The sequence below is a fragment of the Montipora capricornis genome, chromosome 13 (assembly GCF_036669925.1).
Source record: "Montipora capricornis isolate CH-2021 chromosome 13, ASM3666992v2, whole genome shotgun sequence".
Lineage (NCBI taxonomy): Eukaryota > Metazoa > Cnidaria > Anthozoa > Scleractinia > Acroporidae > Montipora > Montipora capricornis.
The window spans coordinates 21,359,045-21,379,044 of record NC_090895.1 but is presented as its reverse complement, the minus strand read 5'-3'; the positions used below and the strand labels follow the sequence as shown (position 1 = coordinate 21,379,044).

Here is a 20,000-nt window from a genome sequence, read left to right as displayed (position 1 = left end):
TCTACCTTATCTCATCCTTATTACCGTTCGAATAAATGCCTGCCCAGTGTAGTGTCATGACGTTCTGTTAGAAACCACAGATGACGAAAACGGGAAGGGGCTCGTAGGGCTAAGCTCCCACGCCATTTTAAATTGGTTGCTTTTGTAGTACTCCGGATGACCATAAGATATATACCCAGGAATTTACGTAATTAGCTAGATGCACGCAGGTATCCATAACCATGAGCGTGCAACTCCAATTATGAATAATAGGGACCTTAAAGTGGCTCAAACCAGTTTCAACTTCTTGAAGAGACCTTGTTATTAGAAGGCTGGACACTACAATACTTTATCACGTAACAGCAATGTTATGGTACCATGTGGAATATCAATTGTTGCTGAACAAGATCCATCATTTTGTGACGTAACAAGTTATCATGGCAACTGGAAAGTGATAAAGTGTTTTAGTGTCAATCCTTCTGATAAGATGTTTCTTTCAAGTGTTGAAACAAGTTTGAGCCACCTTAAGCACGCACGTTACTGAGACGCATACGGCAACCGGATGTGAGCTCTTTTCTCTTTTAACTTGTCTTCATACAACCACATTTACATTGCTAAGTATCTTTTATCCATTAGCGATGATTAGTATAAAAATCTGGGAGACATTACCGTCCTGGCACGCGAAATGTTCTCTTCCTGTTTGCGACTTTAAAATGCGCGTGCTTAAGCTCCCTAGTATTAGGTCTATGTGACGGCATTAAATAAGATTCAGTCTTGCACGAGGGACCATTCTCAATCCCATGGGTGATAATTTCTCATGAAAGACTTGTGATTAGCTGAAAAGGTCTCGTTTCGAGGGAATCAACCTAAATATGAGTCGTTATCTAACAAAGCAGTTTCACGAATACATTGAAGTTGTACTCTCCTAGTGATGGACTCCTGATGTACGCTGATTTCAATAAGCGTCACGAAATGTCCCTTCGCTCTTCTTCCCGGTAAACTTGTGCAATTAACGTCACAAAATGTCCCCGAAACCCTTGTGCACAGGAAAAGACAAACAGTTGCATTTATCATATCCTAAAACTTGTCAATAGATTTTATCACTTATCAGGTTTTAACATTTTTCGATAACACTTTTTAACACTTATAGGTTAATATTTTGTTTCACGTTTCAATGACATCTTGTGACGTTAATTGTCTGTATTGGAGAAGCAGGCGTAGGTCAGTTGGTTAGTGCGCGCCATTCGGAGCAAGAGGTCTCCGGTTCAATCTTCAGTGATTTCAACGTCTATTTCGAATTTTCTCTGCTCCGTGTAGCTATGGCTTTAAATCCCTGTACAACGGAGCACTGACAGAGGGAGGGGGGGGGGGGGGTAAAAAGGGCGCGCCGTCGGCTCCCACTGATACCAGTTTCGTAACTGAAGGAACTACCGACGTTAAATAAAGAGGCTTTACCTTTACCTCTAATGTAAAAGTTATAAATTTGTTAAAACTACTCTAATAAGAATCATTCTAAAATTGTTCAAGTGACGTGTCATATGAGAATCACGTGATCCAATCAGCCTCGTTCAGACCTCCAGGAGATTGTACCTCTCTCCCTCTCGTGTAGGATTCATTTGTGAAATCTGATAAAAACTGTCTCCCGCACTCCCCTCGTCAACCAGTTCAGATCTCTGTCCAAAATTCCTACCTCGTCGATCGATGTGAACGACGAACGGACGACTTCCCTTATTGTTGGAAATAGTTAGCAAATGCTTAGATTTAACGGGACACTTTGTGTTTGATACCAAACATGATCCTTTGCCCGCAAGGGTTACGGGTCAGTAGCCCATGAGGCGAAGCTTTTAGCTTCTAGCTTTTAGAATCTCTGTACGGTGGCCAATTTACATTATCAACTCCGTTGATAAAACCAAATTTTTGTATACTACTTCCCCACCGACGCAGCATCACAGTTTCTTTAGAAACTACCCCTTCGGACTATTAGAGGGCTTAAGCATGACGTTTACGCCAAACGGCAAACGTCGGAGTGAAATTAGGGTTTTGCCAAAAATGTAAAAACCCTTCTTGATATTAGCTAATTTCAGTCCTGTTAGCTTCAGATATCAAGCAACTTCCCAAAGGAACGAGACACGTTAAAATGAGAGAATTTTGATGCTTTTATGATAAGCAGGAAACTGCCGTTTCCCGTTTGCCGTTGGCCGTAAACGTCATGCTTAACTTCTCTATTGACCCGCATTAAAGCGCAGGATTTACATTAGTCCACTCGTTGGGTGATACTAAAAGTATATAGTTATGTTTGATAACTAGCGCGAAAACCCCCAAAACGAGTTCCTCTTGGCCAAATGGCCCTGCTATGTTAATTTGGTCCACGCGCTCTTTGGTTAAGCACCTATGCCGAGTACTACCTCAAGCTCGTCCCCAGAGTCCGCTTTTCTTTTGGTCAGCACAAAGAGCACTGGCCCTAACCATTTTCAAAGCAGAACGTCCGCAAATCACAGACTTCCGCCTCGTCTACTCAGTAATTATTAACAACAGTGGTTGTCAACGGTTACAAAAATGGACCTTCACTACGACTGTGCATAAGTTGAAAGTGGCCAGAATCCATGGGTGCTTTCCATTATGCCAAACCGACCGGTCAGAGATAAGTGGGAATACCGAAGGAAAATGGAACGACATTTTCCGATTAAACCGGGCCAACAAATAGGAATGGCTCTTGCCACTTTTTATTCCTTTTCCGAATTCCCTAATTAGGGCAAAGAACCGGTTTGTCAAAAATGCAAATGCGAATTTCGTCGGAATATTCCAACCGAAATAAGTGGACACCTCCAGTGGTGATCCCTAATATTCCCGTCGGAAGAAACCGAAACGGACCTTTCCATTTGATTTCCGACCGAAATTTCCGGAATCTTTGGCATAATGGAAAGCACCCCATGTTCTTGGTGCTGACCAAAAGAAAAGCGGACTCTGAGGATGACATTGAGTACTACCTGGTATCCACCACAGACACATGTTCTTGAACATCAACTGTTTCAAAAGTTCTAGATATCATTATTGGGGTTTTTACTTATCTTAATATTTTGAAATTCTGCAGATCCTATCATGGTAATGTTCGAGTATATTCCATACGGTGATTTGCTCGGATTTCTGAAGAGGAGTCGAGGTCTTGATGACCAATATTTCAACGACCCTGACATTAAACCGAAAAGTTCTCTTACATCAGAGCAGCTTTTGAAGTTTGCTGGAGAAATTGCTGATGGTATGGCATATTTGGAAGCGAATAAGGTATTCAGTAATTCTGTTGAATATTGTCTCAAAACGCAGGATTGCTCAATACAATATGGCAAAATTGGAGTCGTAGTACTTAATTGATAACTGTTAAGGTAAATTTTCAAAGTTTTAATGAGGAAACAAAGCTCTTTACAATTTCTCGTAAAACTACAGCTTCGCTGCACAGTTTCTAGGGTGGATAGTCGAAGTCGCTGTGAATGAAAATTAAACTATTTCATATGTTTTAACGAAACAGAAAAAGTAGATTTTCATAAACGCAGTAATGTGTGGGGGACCTGAATGTATTATATATTATTTATTATACTACTACTATTTATTATACTCTCTTCGCTTTAATCGTGTCGTCACGGCCGCCTTCTTGGTGTACAAAACAAAACACTCAAAGGACTCATCGTGCAGACCTTGGTAATTCATTTGTACCTTGAAATGGTCGTCTTGCACATGGATGCAAACAATCTTTAATTAAAGCGAAAGTAGACTATGATTATTGACATTTTGCCATATTCTGTGGAAAACATTACAAGACATAAATACAAAATGGCAGACATGCAGGTCATTAGATGCAAGCAGATTTCGTCAGATTGCGTCACGAGGTGTCCCCTACCTCTTCTCCCCAAACTCAACATTAATCGTTTCCGAGAATGCAAGCAATTGACGTAAAAAAGTGACCACTAAGCTCTGCTCCTTAACCAAACCTAAAAATAACAGTTTTTTAGCAAGTTCTCATAAAACCTGCTATTGTTTGGTTTTTCAAGTCACTGTTTCAACTGTGTAGTCTTTTGCTTTTGGCTAGGGTAGCTAGCCAATCACATTATATGTTACTAGAGCTGCTACATCACCTAAAAATAACGCTAGCACTAACGTTATCGTTTGAAGTATGTATCAAATGCTAAGAGTTAAGGGTACACTTTAAGCGATTGGATATCAAAATTGTACAAATATTTCACTTCAAATTTTTTACTCTGTAGATAATTCACCGAGACTTGGCAGCCAGGAATGTGCTTGTGGGAGAAGAAGAAACATGTAAAATCACGGATTTTGGCATGGCAAGAGACGTGCAGCAAAATTATATCTATTTTAAACGATCGAAGTCGAAGGTATGTGGAAGGTTTCTGGTCACCGGAAGTTCCTCGCAAGGGAAGTAAACACTTCAATATCTGTATCATCAAAAATACTGTTTTCCTGCTCTGGAATCATGACACCATCTTAGCTCCCTGGGGATCATTATATATCCCTTGTTAACATTCAAATCTGCATTGTGGCTGACAAAGTTTGGTGGATCCGAACGAAATATCCCACTTTTAATTCTTTTAATTGCGCTCTGAGAACAGACATTTTTTTTATATTTTAAAATTTAAGCTCTGCTGTTACGAAAACGTCACATTTTTGTAATCCTGGGCTCATCTAAAATTTAACTGATCAAAAATAGTTTGTTGGCTATTTTCGCAGTCTTATTTTGTCTTTTCAGTCTTTGAGGCTGAAAAATATTCCATTAAGGGTGCGTTCCTCTGACCCTATTCCGGAATAAGAATACCTAGAGTGAGGATTTTTAAAGGGTACGATTGATGTTGTGAAGCAACAAGGATAATAAAGTTTCCAAGAGAATTTCAGCAGATGTTTGACAATTTTAACGTGAATCTCCGTAAAAACGAAGGATTTCTAATTTGTATTCCACGAATTCCTATATCCGAATACGGAAAGGAAAGGAACTTCATTTAAGTGCCTTGTCGTTCTAGCGCTGGAGCACTGATAGTATTGGGGACACTGTAAACTGAAATTAACAATTTACTCACCCAACAGCAGTACAAGTCAACTTTTAACTTTAATCAGAGCTTAAATATTTTTTAATGGTCAGGTCTACAATGCTTGCGTTAATGTGATGTGAGGGAGAAAATCTTAAAGCTGACTTTTAAAAGAGCTTTGTCACTGATTTATCGGATAAATTAGTAACAAGTAAAACTTCATTTGCAGAGTCGGTTACAAGTAAAGTGGACTGCAATAGAGTCGTTACTTTGCGGGATATGCACAACACAAAGTGATGTGTGAGTATGGCAGACATCAACCTCTTTCCCAAGACGAATGGAGAAAACCTAGTGATAAACCTTGTCCCCAGAACGAGTACGCCACAACTGTTCGACCTCGTTACCTGACGACCAGTTTGGTCAGCCAAAAACAATTCTCTCTTAAAGGTCCGTTTTTATCTCGCTAAATCAGAACGATTAAGGTCTTTTGGCTCAAGTTTTTCATACCTCAGTTCTGCATAACTCGATCGGTTCCGCTGGAAAGTGCTTTATCCGGTGGACAACGTTATCCACCTTTTTTAACAACCGAGGCTTGATGGTCGCTCACCTCGCCGCAGCGAGAAGCTCCTCCTAAATTAGCTATACCATTACTGAGACAATATTATTTTACCGTATAATTCGAGTAACTCTTGATGTATTGGTAATTCTGTTTTGACTCTGTTTTCAGATGGAGCTATGGTATTGTCCTCTACGAAATTTTCACCATTGGTAGGTTGATGTATTTGTAACTTCTTAAATGTTCTCTGCCCGTATCTTACCATTATAAACTTGGATTTCGTATTTGCTTCAATTTAACGACGAACTTGAAACAAATCCTCTTGAAAGACTGGCAATTAATAGAGCGACAACCATTGCTGAAATAAATCTAATAAACCCGCCCCTCGTATATTACAAAAAGAGGGTGTTCAATCAAATATATACTCGTGGGATTCAAATTACAAAACCGAAAGGCTAAAACACGCGCTAGGGAGTCGTGTAGGCCTTTACACTGCTAAACTTACAACCGAGTTTAACAAAGTGGAAAATATGAACAGACTCAATTACTACTAATAATGGACAATCACGTATCATTTCGGTTTTAAAAGTGTGATTGCATGCGAATGCTAAAATTAAGGTCAAATGGATCATGGTTGGTCAGTGGAAACAACTAAGAAGGTGTATTCTAAATCAACTGTTGTTGTAATTGACCACGAGGTTTGGACATCGTGCTGTGACGTCATGACCGGGATCGGGATTGGCCGATTTTTCAAGTCGTTTATAAGAATGTTAAAATCTGTGAGCCACCAAAGATAACAAAAAATTGACAATGGATGTTTTCACACTCTGTTTAAGGTGGTAATCCTTATCCAAATATTCAAGATCATCGGATTCCTTATATGTTAAAGGACAACTACCGAATGTCTCAACCGGTACACTTGGATGATGAAATGTAAGTGACTGCTTTATCTCGATTGTTCGTGTTCGTGTTCTTGTAACTCTATAGTGGTATATCGTGGCTGTGTAAAGGACAGGGATATCAGTAACTACAAAAATAGGGAACACTCCGAGCTGAAATAAAAATGTATGGTCATAGTTGGCATTAGTTTTTATTGGTAGAATTGGTTGAAAAGTAGAGAGCGTTACTTGTACACGGTCATATATAAGGCTTTACAGACGTAGTTTGACAAAAAAAACGTTAAGGCTACTCCACTTGAAGCAGTCAGGCGACATGCAAAGTTGGTATGAGACAGCAACCGTGCTACTCTTGTCTCGAATTACTTGAAAAACTGGACTTTTTGGTTTGATCTTTCTTCAGCTATGCCCTGATGTGCGAGTGTTGGCAAAACGATTCAAATGATCGACCAACATTCGAAGCCATCAGCTCTACAATCAGGAGATTGCAGCTATGTCACAAGGTCAGAATCATTTAATTCCATTCTTAAGAAAGCAACCTCCTTAAGAAAATCACATCACCGTGTTAAATAATTTTATAAGGGCTTTCGGGATTATATCCCTTTTAATATTTATTTATTTATTCATTTATTTTTTTGTGGCTTTACGGCTGTATCCAGACCTTCCCCGGTCCTAAATGGGTTATTAACCTTCCTGTAAAGATTTCAAAAAGCTTTTTTAAGAATTTGAAATTGTATTATTAGCAACACTAACATAATTTATGTGTCGGGGACATTGCCTTTTGACTTCAGATTATCATCTTCAAATAGTTGATTTTCAATTAAAGAGTAGAATTCATCATTAGAGCGGACTGTAGCAGCCGTAATACCACGAAAAACTGTGAAGAGATAGATAATTTTGTCACCACTGAAAATAAACATCTAATGATAAAAACAAGCGATTTTATTCGAATACTGAAAATAAACACATAAAAATTGTTTACAAGTTTTTTCACAGCTCTAATTTCGTCACCAAGAAAGATGTTAAAGTACTAACGGTGGTTTTTGTCCCGAACATCTTAAGATTGAAATTTGAAAGAGTTGGCTTTTTTACATTTATTTGGACTAGATGGTTTCTAAAGATTGTCATTGTAAATTTTAACTGGATATCTCGTCCTGCTTAAATCCATTTGATAAATTATAAATATTGATACACGTGAGTTTCTATCGAAGTTATTAGACCAAGGTTTGGCTTAAAGCCACTTGCGACAGAACAATTTAGAATTTAGTTTATCAGTAATAATAATAATAATAATAATAATAATAATAATAATAGTAATAATAATAATAATGATGATAACAATAATAACAGTACTAATAATAATAATAATGATAATAATAACAATAACAGATTTTTATTTTCACACGATAATGTTTAAAGCTGAATAGCAAATGAAATCAAATTAAGTTTCAAATCATATTGGTTTTTGAGGAGAGAGGAAAACCAAGATACCAATTCTTTAAAAACAAAGATTTCTCAAAAAAGTCAAAGATTGCTCGTAAAAAGTCAGAAGACTCCCATAGAATATCTGTTATTTTTAAAAAATGTTAAGTTGATGAGTCATTTCCAAAGTATTATCACGCCGTTTTCGGTCTTTGCAGGTACATAAACCACGACGAAATAAGAATGTGCAACACTTGTACATCAATATGTTGCCCTTAAACGAAAAAAATCCTGAATGGGAATACCCTCGCGAAAAAGTGCACATCCAGAAGTACATTGGCAAAGGGGCGTTTGGCGTTGTCGCTAAGGCGTTTGTAGATGACCTTGGAATTGTGGCTATTAAAATTCCAAAAGGTAAAACAAAATGAGGAAATATAAGGAGTTAAAGATAGCCCTCTTGCGGGGTCTCATTTTTATAAAGCCTATGTTACACTAGGCAATTTTTCGTGCCATTCTGCCTTCTCTTCAAAGCGAGTCAAAGTGCGAAGTATTTGTGATGGTAATTAGTTCTACTTTGCATATGAACAAAAACTAATTTTCATAACAAAAACTTGAAGAGGAGGCAGACATGAACTCGGAAATGGCCTATTGGAGTAATGGTAACCTTTTTCAGCTTCCAGAGGGTTTTTATTTCAAAGGCTAGATCACGATATTTATTGACCTTTTTCTTCTCTTTCATTATTATTATTATTATTATTATTATTATTATTATTATTATTATTATTATTATTATTATTATTATTATTATTTTCCTTTAATCTCGTGTGATCATCGAAAACCGGTCAAGTCGCAAGAAACGTTGCCTGGTGTAACACCCATCAAGCAACTTGTTTCGAAATTTAAATTCAAAAAAATACAACTGTACGGACTGGGAACTAACGAAATTGATTAACATAAAACGACAAAAATATGCTAATAATAGAGATAAAGTTTCTCACTGCCAACGTTTTAAAGCCAGCCATAAACGAAAACGTTGGCAGTGAGAAACTTTGTCTCTATTATAAACATATTCTTGTCGTTTTATGACAATCAATTTTGTTTCGAAATGTGAGAGCTTTTTTCGCAACAAAATTGCGAGTGTAACAGAGGCTTGAATGTCCAATACACGTGCATAATGAGATTCATGGCACTTTCTCTACACATCACAAAGTGTCACAAGGTGCCTTCTCGTTAAGCCTTAGAAATTCATGCGCTTCTTTTTTGTTCTAGCCTCTGGTAAATTTAAGGCTTTGATTGTTTGGGTCTGTTTGTGACGACTATGTCAATGAATGGGAATCTGACTGTTGCTGTATCAGAGGGTACCACATATGTGCAAATTAATCATAACCATTACAATTTTCTCAAATTTGATTGGTCCATTAACTGCTTTGTTTTTTCAGTAATTATTGTGGAGGGTTGTAATTGGACGTTAAAATTTGACAGTTGGCTGCAATCGGACACCTGTAATCGGACAGTTACATCAGCCAATCATATTAAGTGCTCTCAGCTTAATCCAGCAATCACAGAATTTATCGCAATAACCATAGCAACAACCACCTACCCTACCAAACTGGGGATTTTGCAAAATGGACAAATTTCTAACATTATTCGGTGAAAAAGGAATGCATTTGTTTTCTCGGAAATTGTAATGGTTGTGATTAATTGGTAACAAGACTTCGTGTCGTCCTATTTGGTCTGTAATCGAACTCGCGATTAAACAAATCGGACTCCCGCTACCAGGTCGTCCGATTGTGTTAATCACTCGTATGATTCCTGACTCCACTTAGTCCTTTTACCATCATTAATAAACGGTTTGCGTGAGCAAATCCTAAAATCTGTACACAGATGAAAACTGTCAGATAAAGTTATCTGTGGCCTGGGTTTTCATTTCTACGAGTTCGCCGGTATGATATGATATGCTGTGAACTAAGACTGACTCTTTTGTTATTGTATTAGTCGAAGCAACAGAGTCCAACAAAGAAGATCTTTTGGCGGAGTATGAGCTTGCGAAACAGCTTCAACATCCTAATATTATACGATTGATAGGGGCTGTGACTCTGTCAGGTAAGCTTTGTTGTTGAAAGTAGTTAGATTTTAGGCATGGTAACTCACCTTCTTTGACAAAGAATGTTTGGACATTAGCAGGTCAGAGGCCGGTTGCTCGCAGTCTGGCTAGCGGCGCTAACTGTTGGTAAAGAGGTATCAAAACCTATAGGTTTCCATGGTAATTAACGGTGGTTAGCGCTAACCATGCTTCGAGAAACCCGGGCCAGGAAGTCAAATGAATTATTATCAGAGTTCAATTAGATGAAGACGATGATGATGTCAATGACTATTATGGTGATGATGATGATGATGATGATGTTAATGATAAGTTATGACGAAAATTGTTTGGGTGATGTGATGACGACGACGACGACGACTATGACGACAACGATGATGATAACGACGAAGACGTCAACCACGACTACGACGACGAAGACGACAGCGACAATGATGATCGTGACGACGACAATGACGACGACGGCGATGACGATACTGACGACGACCAAGATGAAAACGACGATGATGATGACAAAGAAGGTTATAATGACGAATAACGATGCTGACGAAAATTATCTCAAGAAAAGTAGTACTATTAAAAAGTTTCCTTGTTGTTACGAGTAACAAAGATGCCTACACCGACGGGTTGACGACGAAGATAATGATAACAAATGCAAAGAAGATGACGGTGACCATCATGGGGGCGAGGATAATTGCCCCTTACAGAAGACCAAAACGATTCAAAATAGTTTTTTCGAGCCTCTTTTGTTACTTAGAGCAATTATGGAACTAGAAATGAATTGTTTATACAGCCATTCCAAAGGAATGTGCCTATGTGTTAGTAAACTAGAAATTCAATCAGCTTTTTCCATCATCCACATCGTCGTCAACCACTTTATGGTCATCATCATCATCTTTCTGTCCCCCACGGAGTTGATAAATCACTTCCTTTTGTCGTAATCTTGTCTTCTTCCTGCCACGATCCCCTGGAGGGCCGCGACCAACCCCAGCGGCCCTTTCTTCCGTTGTTTCTCCTTGATGTATCGTCTTTCTACCCTATCTTATCCTTATTGCCGTACGGATAAATGCCTGCACAGTTGAGTGTCATGACTTCCTGCTAGAAATCGTAATTAACGCAAACGGGAAGGGGCTGGTAGGGTTACGGTCCTACGCATTTTTTATTTGGTTGCTTTTGTAGGACTCCGGATGATGATAAGAGATATGCACCTAATTAGATGCACGCAGGATCCCGTAACGAGGACCGTGCAACTCCAATACTAATACTAGGCCAATACTAGCCCAATACTAGGTCAATACTAGGTCTATGTAACGGCATTTTCACAGATCAAGCTATTTTTCGACGAGATCTTAAATAAGATTTAGCTTGCACGAGTGACCACTCTTAAACCCCATGGGTGATAATTTCTCATGAAAGACTTGTGATTAGCTGGAAAGGTCTGGTTTCGAGGGAAAATCAATCTAAAAATAACTCGGTATGTAAAAACGCCGTTCTACAAATACATTGAAGTTGTACTCTCCTAGTGATGGGTTTCTCATGTACGCAATTTTTTATAACCATCACGAAGTCTCGCCCTTTTTCCCAACTTGAACATCGCTCCCTTCTCGGAATACAGACAGTTAACGTCAAAGAATATCCCCTAAACTCCGGTTCTCTGGAAAAGATTAACAGCTCCATTTATCATATCCTTAAAATAAACTGTATCCCTGATACTTATTAATATAGAAATTGTAAATTTCTTAAAACTCTACCCACAAGAAAAAAAAATTGTGTATTCGACTCTCCTGGATGAGTCTTGATCACTATGAAATTGCTCAAGTCACGTGTCATATGACTTGTGACCCGATTAGCCTCGTTCTAGATCTCCAGGAGATTGTACCTCCCTTGTGTAAGGTCCGTTTGTGAGATCTGATATAAACTGTCTCCCATACTCCTCTCGTGAACCAGTTTGGATCTCTGTCCAAAATTCGTATCTCATCGATGTAAACGACAAACGAGCGGCTTTCCTTATTGTTGGAAATAGGTAGCAAAATGCTTAGAGTTAGCAGGACACTTTGTTGTGGATTTCAAAATCGTGCGTTCATCTAGCTAGTTACGAACATTTCATATAAGTATATAGTTATGTTTGATAACTAGCGTGAAATTTGCCCCCCAAAACGTGTTCCTCTTGGCCAAATAGCCCTGCTATATTAATTTGGTCCCTGCGTCCTTTTTTTAAACACCTATGCCGAGCACAACATCAGTCTCCTCCCCAAAGTCCGCTTTTCTTTTGTTTAGCACCAATAACACGGACTTTGGCCACTTCCAAGGAAGGAAGTACGCAAATCACGGACTTCCGCCTCGTCTACCCATGTTCAGAAATTTGAAACAACAGTGGTTGTTAACGGTTACTAATTTGGACCTTTACCACGACTGTGCATTTGGAAGTAAGTGGCCAGAGTCCGTGTTCTTGGTGCTGACCGAAAGAAAAGCAGATTCTGGGAAAGATATTGAATACTACCTGTGGCCCACCACAGACACTTGATCTTGAACGACAACTGTTTCAAACCTTCTAGATGTCATTACTGGGGCTTTTTACTTATCTTAATTATTTTAAAACTCTGCAGATCCAATCATGGTAATGTTCGAGTATATTCCATACGGTGATTTGCTCGGATTTCTCAAGAGGAGTCGAGGTCTTGATGACCAATATTTCAACGACCCTGACATTAAACCGATCAGTTCTCTTACATCAGAGCAGCTTTTGAAGTTTGCTGGGGAAATTGCTGATGGTATGGCATATTTGGAAAAGAGGAAGGTATCTAGAAATTCTGTTGAATATTCTGTTACGAAACGCGGGATTGCTCATTACAATGGCATAATTAGAGTCGTAGCACTTAATTGATAAATAGGAACTTTTAGATCGGACGGCGAGGTAGACTTCCAGAACAAGTTTCCCGTACTGAGCATTTTTCTAAGTGTGCGTGCTCAGAACGGAAAACCTTTTACTAAAGTTCCCGAGTATTAAAGAAACTTTTCAGACAACAAATCTATCTGCAATTTCTCGTGAAATTACCTCTTCGTTTCACAATTTCTAGGGTGGATGGTCGAGGTCGCTGTGAATGTAAAACTGTTTCATATGTTTTAAGGAAACAGAAAACGTAGATAGTGTGTAGGAGACCTCAATGTATTTTATATTTTTTATTAACTAATTCGCTCTTGACGATTCGCTTTGATGGTTTCGTCACATAAGCCATTTTGGTGTACAAAACAAAACATTCAAAGGACTCATCGTGCAGAACTTGGTAATTTATTTTTACCTTGACATGACCATCTCAGCTCGTGGATGCAAACAAGCAATTAAAGCAACAGTACACTATGATTTTTTACATTTTCCCATATTCTGTTGAAGACATTTCAAGACATGAATACACAATGGCAAAGTATTCCGCTCTGCTTCAACGTATTGAGCACTGTTCCACGAGAAAATCGACTTACAGACTCCCTATATATATATATATATATATATATATGGACTCCCACAACGGTCGGTGCTGGCAAAAGTACGCTTGAATCGTATTTTAATCATGCTGACTTCGCTCATGCGCATATGTCCAGACATGCAAGTAATTGGATGCAAGCAGATTTTAATAAGCGCTACGAAGTGTTCCCTGGCTCTTCATCAATCGTTGATGAGAATTCAGACAATGGACGTCACAAATTGTCCACCTAACTCTGGGACTAGTTGCACATGAGCGTTCTGATTGAAGTGATGTCAGATTTTCATTGGAAAAGGTACTTTAAAGAACAACAATGAAAGCAAGGTGACACGCTAACACCTACCCGGTGTGGCCAACACATCACGCATGCCCACAACTATTGACCGGGTGAAATGGTTGTGCGCATGCCTGATGTGTTGGCCACACCGGGTTGGTGTTAGCGTGTGTCACCTTGCTTTTATTGTTATTTCTTCAAAGAACCATTCAATGCAAACCTTTTTGTAGGTCTCTTAACTAAAAATCTTCCTTAGCAACCATTGCCTTTCTTTAGTTAAGAGCCACTCATCTTAACCCAATTTTAAAATACTTGGCTAACACTAACATTGATATTGGAGATATGTAGCAAATGCTAAGACTTCAAGGGGCGCTTTGTGTTGGATATTTGCTATTTGACGCATCATTACTTTATTTTTTTATCTCTGTAGATAATTCACCGAGACTTGGCAGCCAGGAATGTGCTTGTAGGAGAACAAGAAACATGTAAAATCACGGATTTTGGAATGGCAAGAGACGTGCAGCAAAATGATATCTATTTTAAACGATCGAGGGTATGTGTAAGGTTTTTTCTCACCAGTAGTTGTTCCCAAGGGAACTAAACACTTCAAAGCTCTGTTGTTACGAAAAAGACAATGTTTTTTAATCATGGGTTCATCTAAAATTTGTCTAATTAAAAATAATTTTTTTGCCATTTTCGCAGTCTTTTTTTCTGTCGTCGCCATTTTAAATTGTATGACGTCATAAAGATGTCTTTGAGGCTGAAAAATATTCCATTAAGTGTGCGTTCGATTGGCGCTATTACGGAATAAGAATACGTGGAGTGATGATTTCAAACGGTATGTTAATTTGGCGTTGTGAAGCAACAAGGATAATAAAGTTGTATTTAAAAGAGAATTTTAGCAGGTATTTAACAATTTTAATTTGAATCTCCGTAAAAACGAAAGATTTCTAACTTCTATTCCATGTATTCCTATTCCCGGGTACGGTCGACCGAACGAGGTTGGAATACACTTATCCCAATTAATTTTGATAAATTTATCAGTACAAGTCAACTTTTATGTTTCATCAGAGCTGAAATGTTTTTAATGTTCAAATCTACAATGCTCTCGTTAATGTGATGCGAGAGAGAATATCTTGCAGTTGAGTTTTGAAAGAGCTTTGCCACTGATTTATCGCATCAATTTGTAACAAGTGAAATTTCATTTTCAGGGTCGTTTACCAGTAAAGTGGACAGCAATAGAGTCGTTACTTTATGGGATATGCACAACACAAAGTGATGTGTGAGTATGCCAAACATTAACCTCCTTCTCAAGGCGAATGGAGGAAAACTTAGTGGTGAGCCTCGACCCCAGAACGAGTGTGCGACAACTGTTCAAGTTGTCGAGTGAGCTGTGCCCATCCATCTCAATCCATTGTTACGTGATTTAATTTCGTCAGGCAAAAACAATTTTCTCCATCATAGGGATTGAGATCTTCTTGTGGTCGCTCACCTCGTCAGAAACCCCTCCTAAATTAGCTATTCCATTGCTGTGACAGGGTTTTGTGTTTGTTGTTGTTGTTGTTGTTTTTTTTTTTTTTTAGCCTAAATGGAGAATTGATCCTTCCACTTATCCAATGGACAATTTAAGCAATTGTCAACAATACAACCGAACGCTAAAAGGCAGAGAAGTTCTTCTTGCGATGATGGCAACAGTAGAAAGGGGTCGCGTGTACGAGATAACCGACCTTTTGTACTTAACTGACACGCGCCCACTTTTCATTGGACAGGAGACTTCCATAGTTGCCAGATTAGAGCACAACCCGCAAACTGATAAGACAACGGAAATGCCTCGCGAAAAAAAAAAAACATTAGCTTTCGGTCAACGGCATAATGTTTGTTTTTTAGAGACACCTGACCTCTGCGATGACAGTGGCACTGCTCTACAAACTGAGCTATGAAGCCACTCAGTTTGGGGCAGGTCAATTTGTTGGGCTTACTGTGTTCCCGTGAAAAGACTCGATGAAATCAGAGTAATCACAATTAGAGTAATTCTTGTATTCTGTTTTGACTCTATTTTCAGTTGGAGCTATGGTATTGTCCTTTACGAAATTTTCACTATTGGTAGGTTGATGTTATGGTAACTTCTTTGTTCTGTCTTTGTCTTACCATTATATTAATTCTTGGATTTCGCATTTGTTTCAATTTAAAAGCATCTGTAAGTAGTTACACTTCCTTTAGGCTATTTGCCTTGGTTTAGTTATGTCCGAAGGAATTGATAAAGCTCGAGCCGTCGCACTTTTATGAAATGGCTCACGTTTCGGGCGTTAGCCCTTCATCACAGCGAAGTTGTCTTTGCGGAGTTTCTTACTCTTTATGATGTATATTATTGGGCGTTTAGCGACACACAGTTCATCACAGAGATAGAAAAGATGTGGTACCTTGTTTTGTCTTGCATGTCATTAGCGACCTTCAGATTGGAGTACAAGGTCTCAGTTCTGAGCGCGCGCAATTCATAAAATTTCGGTCTTCAAACGTACTGCGCGTGCTCAGTACAAATAACTCGTAGTCGTTCTCCTACTCCAATCCGAGGGTCGCTATTCTCCTCTGAGAAGGAACAACTTTAAACTCTATTTTCGTGGTCAAAAGTGCAAATGGTGCAGTTTTAGACTCAAAGAATTCTAGCAAAGCCACTTGCAAAGTGCTTATGGTGTATCTATCCTTATTATGTATTCAACATAGTATCCCGTTTCTGATTGGTCAATGACGAATGCATGAATAGGTTGCAATAGAGGTTATATAGCGCAGTACGGAAGTTGCTATGGAAACACAGAGATGAAGTAATTTTGTTGAACATTAAGTGAAAAAAAATAGCATTTATGGTCACTCGTGATGCTTTGAAAGTTCTCAAATTTCACTCGATTGAGATCATTCAAAACATCACTCAATCCCATAAATCCCAAAAATGCACTCGCGTTCATGCGTTTTCCTCGAGACATAAAATATGAGCGAGTATTTACCCTACTCGAGCCACTTCAAATCCCTCAAATATGAAATGTATAGGATTTATGAGGTGACAGTCACCTCTCAGCAGAGGTGCCGTGTCAACTCTGTCATGGCATAGCAGCTTGGAGAAACATTGTAGATGTGTGCAGACCATTCTGGAATTGAATATTGGGAGGGCACATAGGCAAGCAGGCAGGCAGGATTTAGGAGGAAAGCGCAGCCAGTATTTTAACAATTCCTAGAGTCTGAACGTAAAAATAGTTAAGTCTGTTAACCACAAAATGTGAAAAAAAAAGTGCCAATGGATGTTTTCACATTACTTTTAAGGTGGTAAACCTTATCCAGATATTCAAGGTCGTCGGATTCCCTATATGTTGAAGGATAACTACCGAATGCCTCAACCGGTACACTTGGATGATGAAATGTAAGTGACTGTTTGATCTTGATTGTTTGCTTGTGTGTTTGTTCAAAAACAGATTGGTGTTGCTCTTTTTAATGATGCATAGTTATCTTTGCCATCCTTCGACCAGTAAGGCGCGCAGTTACGCTTTGCAATTTTTCGTACAAATTTTCACGCAACGGAATCTACGCTTGTTAAGTCCCGGCTACAAGTTGTAACATTGTTAGAAAAACACGTATCAACATTGTTATAAGAACGCTTCTAACAATGTTGGATACGCATATAAAATTGTTGGAAACACGTCGCTTTAGTCACGCAACCTAATGATGGCGTATGTTTTGTTTGTATTTTGGAGACTGGGCCCTTAACTGTGATTGGTCTTTGCAATACAACATTGTTGAAAGGGCCGCTACACGCTTCAGCATTAGTTGTATGTTGGAGGAAATGTTTGAGTGAAATCAAAACATTCTTTCAACAATAATTTTGAAAAAACGTCATCAAACATGTATGCTACACGTTCTAACATTGTTGATCCAAGAAATGTTTTATAACAATATTTGAACGTTTAGCCGGGGCTTTAAAGGCAAAATACTTTGCGTCCCTCTTTGCTTCTTTCTCGTTCCCAGAGCCCGAACAACGGAGCCATTGAAAAATGCGCCCTCAGTTGCCAAGCAACATCGCAATAAACGTTGCACACTGGCTGTTGCTCTGCGCAACAGGACAAGAGTTTTCGAGCTTTTTGCCCGTTGAAAGCAGTTTTGCATTGGGTAATGTTTCGTGCAACTTTTCTCGCGATGGTGTTGAAAGTTAAATTGAACAGCGTGTCAACGGCTTCCTGTTCCTGTAGTTAAGTCTCTTCAACTGATGGCTCTTTTTGACCATCTTTAATCTACAATTGTAGTCCCCGTAGAACGCACTTACGTCCAGAAATGACTCTAATTAGATGCACACCCAATTGTTATATCCAACACGAAGTGTCCCTTTAAGTCTAAGCCTTTGCTACCTATTTTCAACAATAAGGAAATGGTAAAGGTTAGCATTATTTTTAGCTTAGGTAAATGCTGTTGTTTATTCTTATATTACTTGAGGAGTAGTATATGGGGGAAAATTTGTGACTTTAATTGTCTGTATTCCAAGACAAGAATGATGTTGAAGTTGGGGGCAAGATGAAGAGGACACTTTGTGACGCTCATTGAAATCCGCTTCCGTCTTAGCAGGGTCAAATTAGGGTCAATCCTGGACATATTTCACACTACGATTTTCAGTTGAGTAAGACACTAGGGAACTTTGGTGACAAAGTTTTGGCGTTAAAATTCCATGTTCTCAAGGCAACTTGCTTCGTTTCCAAGGATCACTTTTCGGGGTTTGACATCATTTAACTGGTAACGATAACCAGTTTGAATTTAACCGTTTCCAGTACTAGCTTTTGGCGGGCTTCATTGCTGATGACATGAAAACCCTAAAAGTTACTCTTGGAAATGAAGCAAGTTGCCCTTGACAACATGGTAAATTTAACGCTGAAACTTTCACACCAAATTTCCCTAGTGTCCTACTTTATTGACAATCGTAGTAAGATGGCAATCAGACGACGTTAAGCATAAAACAGGGTTAGGGTTAAAAGCGTCGAGTTTACTCCACTCGAAGCAGTCAACATGCACAGTTAGCTATTAACGAATTGTGACGTTTTTTAACTCGGTATGAGTACAATACAGTGATACTGTTGTCTCAATTTAATTGCAAAACTGGATTTTCTGGTTTGATCTTTCTTCAGCTATGCCCTGATGTGCGAGTGTTGGCAAAACGATGCAAATGATCGACCAACATTCGAAGCCATCAGCTCTACAATCAGGAGATTGCAGCGATGTCATAAGGTCAGAATCGTTTAATTTCATTTTTAATAAAGCAACCTCCTTAAGGAAATCACATCACTATGGTAGATAATTTTATGAAGGCTTTCGGTATTATTATTTTATTATTATTGTTATTTGTTTTATTTATTTATTTTCTTTGTGGCTTTACGGCTGTATCCAGACCTTCCCCCGGTGCTAAAGGGGTAGTTCGCCATCCTCTAAAGATTTCAAAAAGGTCTTGTTAGAAATCGAATTATTAGTAACACTAACATAATTTACGTGTCGGGAAGAGGTCACGTGAAGAGAGGAACATTGCCTACTATCATCTTCAGATAGTTAGAATTCATGGTTACAGAGGACTGGAGCAGCCTGAGTGTCGTGTAATGCCACGAGAAACTGTGAAGAGATAGATTATTTTGTCAACACTGAAAATAAACACAAAAATTATTTACAAGTATTTTTACCGCTCCAAAAGTCGACTTTTTTTTTTATTTATTTGGACTAGATGGTTTCAAAAGATTGTCATTGTTAATTTAAATTGGATAAAACGTCCTGCTTAAATCCATTTGGTAAATTATAAATATTGATGCTCGTGAGTTTCTATCGAGGTTACTAGACCAATGTTTGGTGTAAAGCCACTTGTGACATAACAGTTTAGAACTTAATTTATCAGTTATAATGCTAGTAGTAATAATAATAATAATAATAATAATAATAATAATAATAATAATAATAGTCATAATAATGTTTTTTTTTTTTTACACGATAATGTATAAAGCTGAATAAAAGATGAAATGATATATGAAATGGATCATATATGAAGTGCGGATATTAAATCAAGTAAAGCTATGGTCCTCGCATTTTTTTGCAATTACGTAGAGAAGCCTGAAAAATGCAAACCCTGTTGAAGTCCTGAATTTTTCAGGCTTCTCTACGCAATTGCAAAAAATTCGTTCATAACTGCGAGGATCATAGCTTCACTTGAAAGCTGGATAGCTTGTGGGGTTGTGTACAAATTTGAATCAAAT

General features: G+C 38.4%; 1 protein-coding gene across 1 annotated transcript in view; it reads left to right on the top strand.

The window, feature by feature from the left end:
• Nucleotides 1-20,000, top strand: part of LOC138028826 (uncharacterized) — a 26,523-nt gene that overhangs the window by 5,507 nt on the left and 1,016 nt on the right. The window contains exons 4-17 of the mRNA XM_068876449.1: nucleotides 3,071-3,261; nucleotides 4,236-4,364; nucleotides 5,239-5,309; nucleotides 5,737-5,777; nucleotides 6,402-6,498; nucleotides 6,865-6,964; nucleotides 8,102-8,297; nucleotides 9,879-9,986; nucleotides 12,591-12,781; nucleotides 14,168-14,290; nucleotides 14,949-15,019; nucleotides 15,800-15,840; nucleotides 17,050-17,146; nucleotides 18,894-18,993. Of these exons, the coding sequence (XP_068732550.1) occupies nucleotides 3,071-3,261; nucleotides 4,236-4,364; nucleotides 5,239-5,309; nucleotides 5,737-5,777; nucleotides 6,402-6,498; nucleotides 6,865-6,964; nucleotides 8,102-8,297; nucleotides 9,879-9,986; nucleotides 12,591-12,781; nucleotides 14,168-14,290; nucleotides 14,949-15,019; nucleotides 15,800-15,840; nucleotides 17,050-17,146; nucleotides 18,894-18,993 (1,556 nt within the window). The remainder of the gene's footprint in view (nucleotides 1-3,070; nucleotides 3,262-4,235; nucleotides 4,365-5,238; nucleotides 5,310-5,736; nucleotides 5,778-6,401; nucleotides 6,499-6,864; nucleotides 6,965-8,101; nucleotides 8,298-9,878; nucleotides 9,987-12,590; nucleotides 12,782-14,167; nucleotides 14,291-14,948; nucleotides 15,020-15,799; nucleotides 15,841-17,049; nucleotides 17,147-18,893; nucleotides 18,994-20,000) is intronic.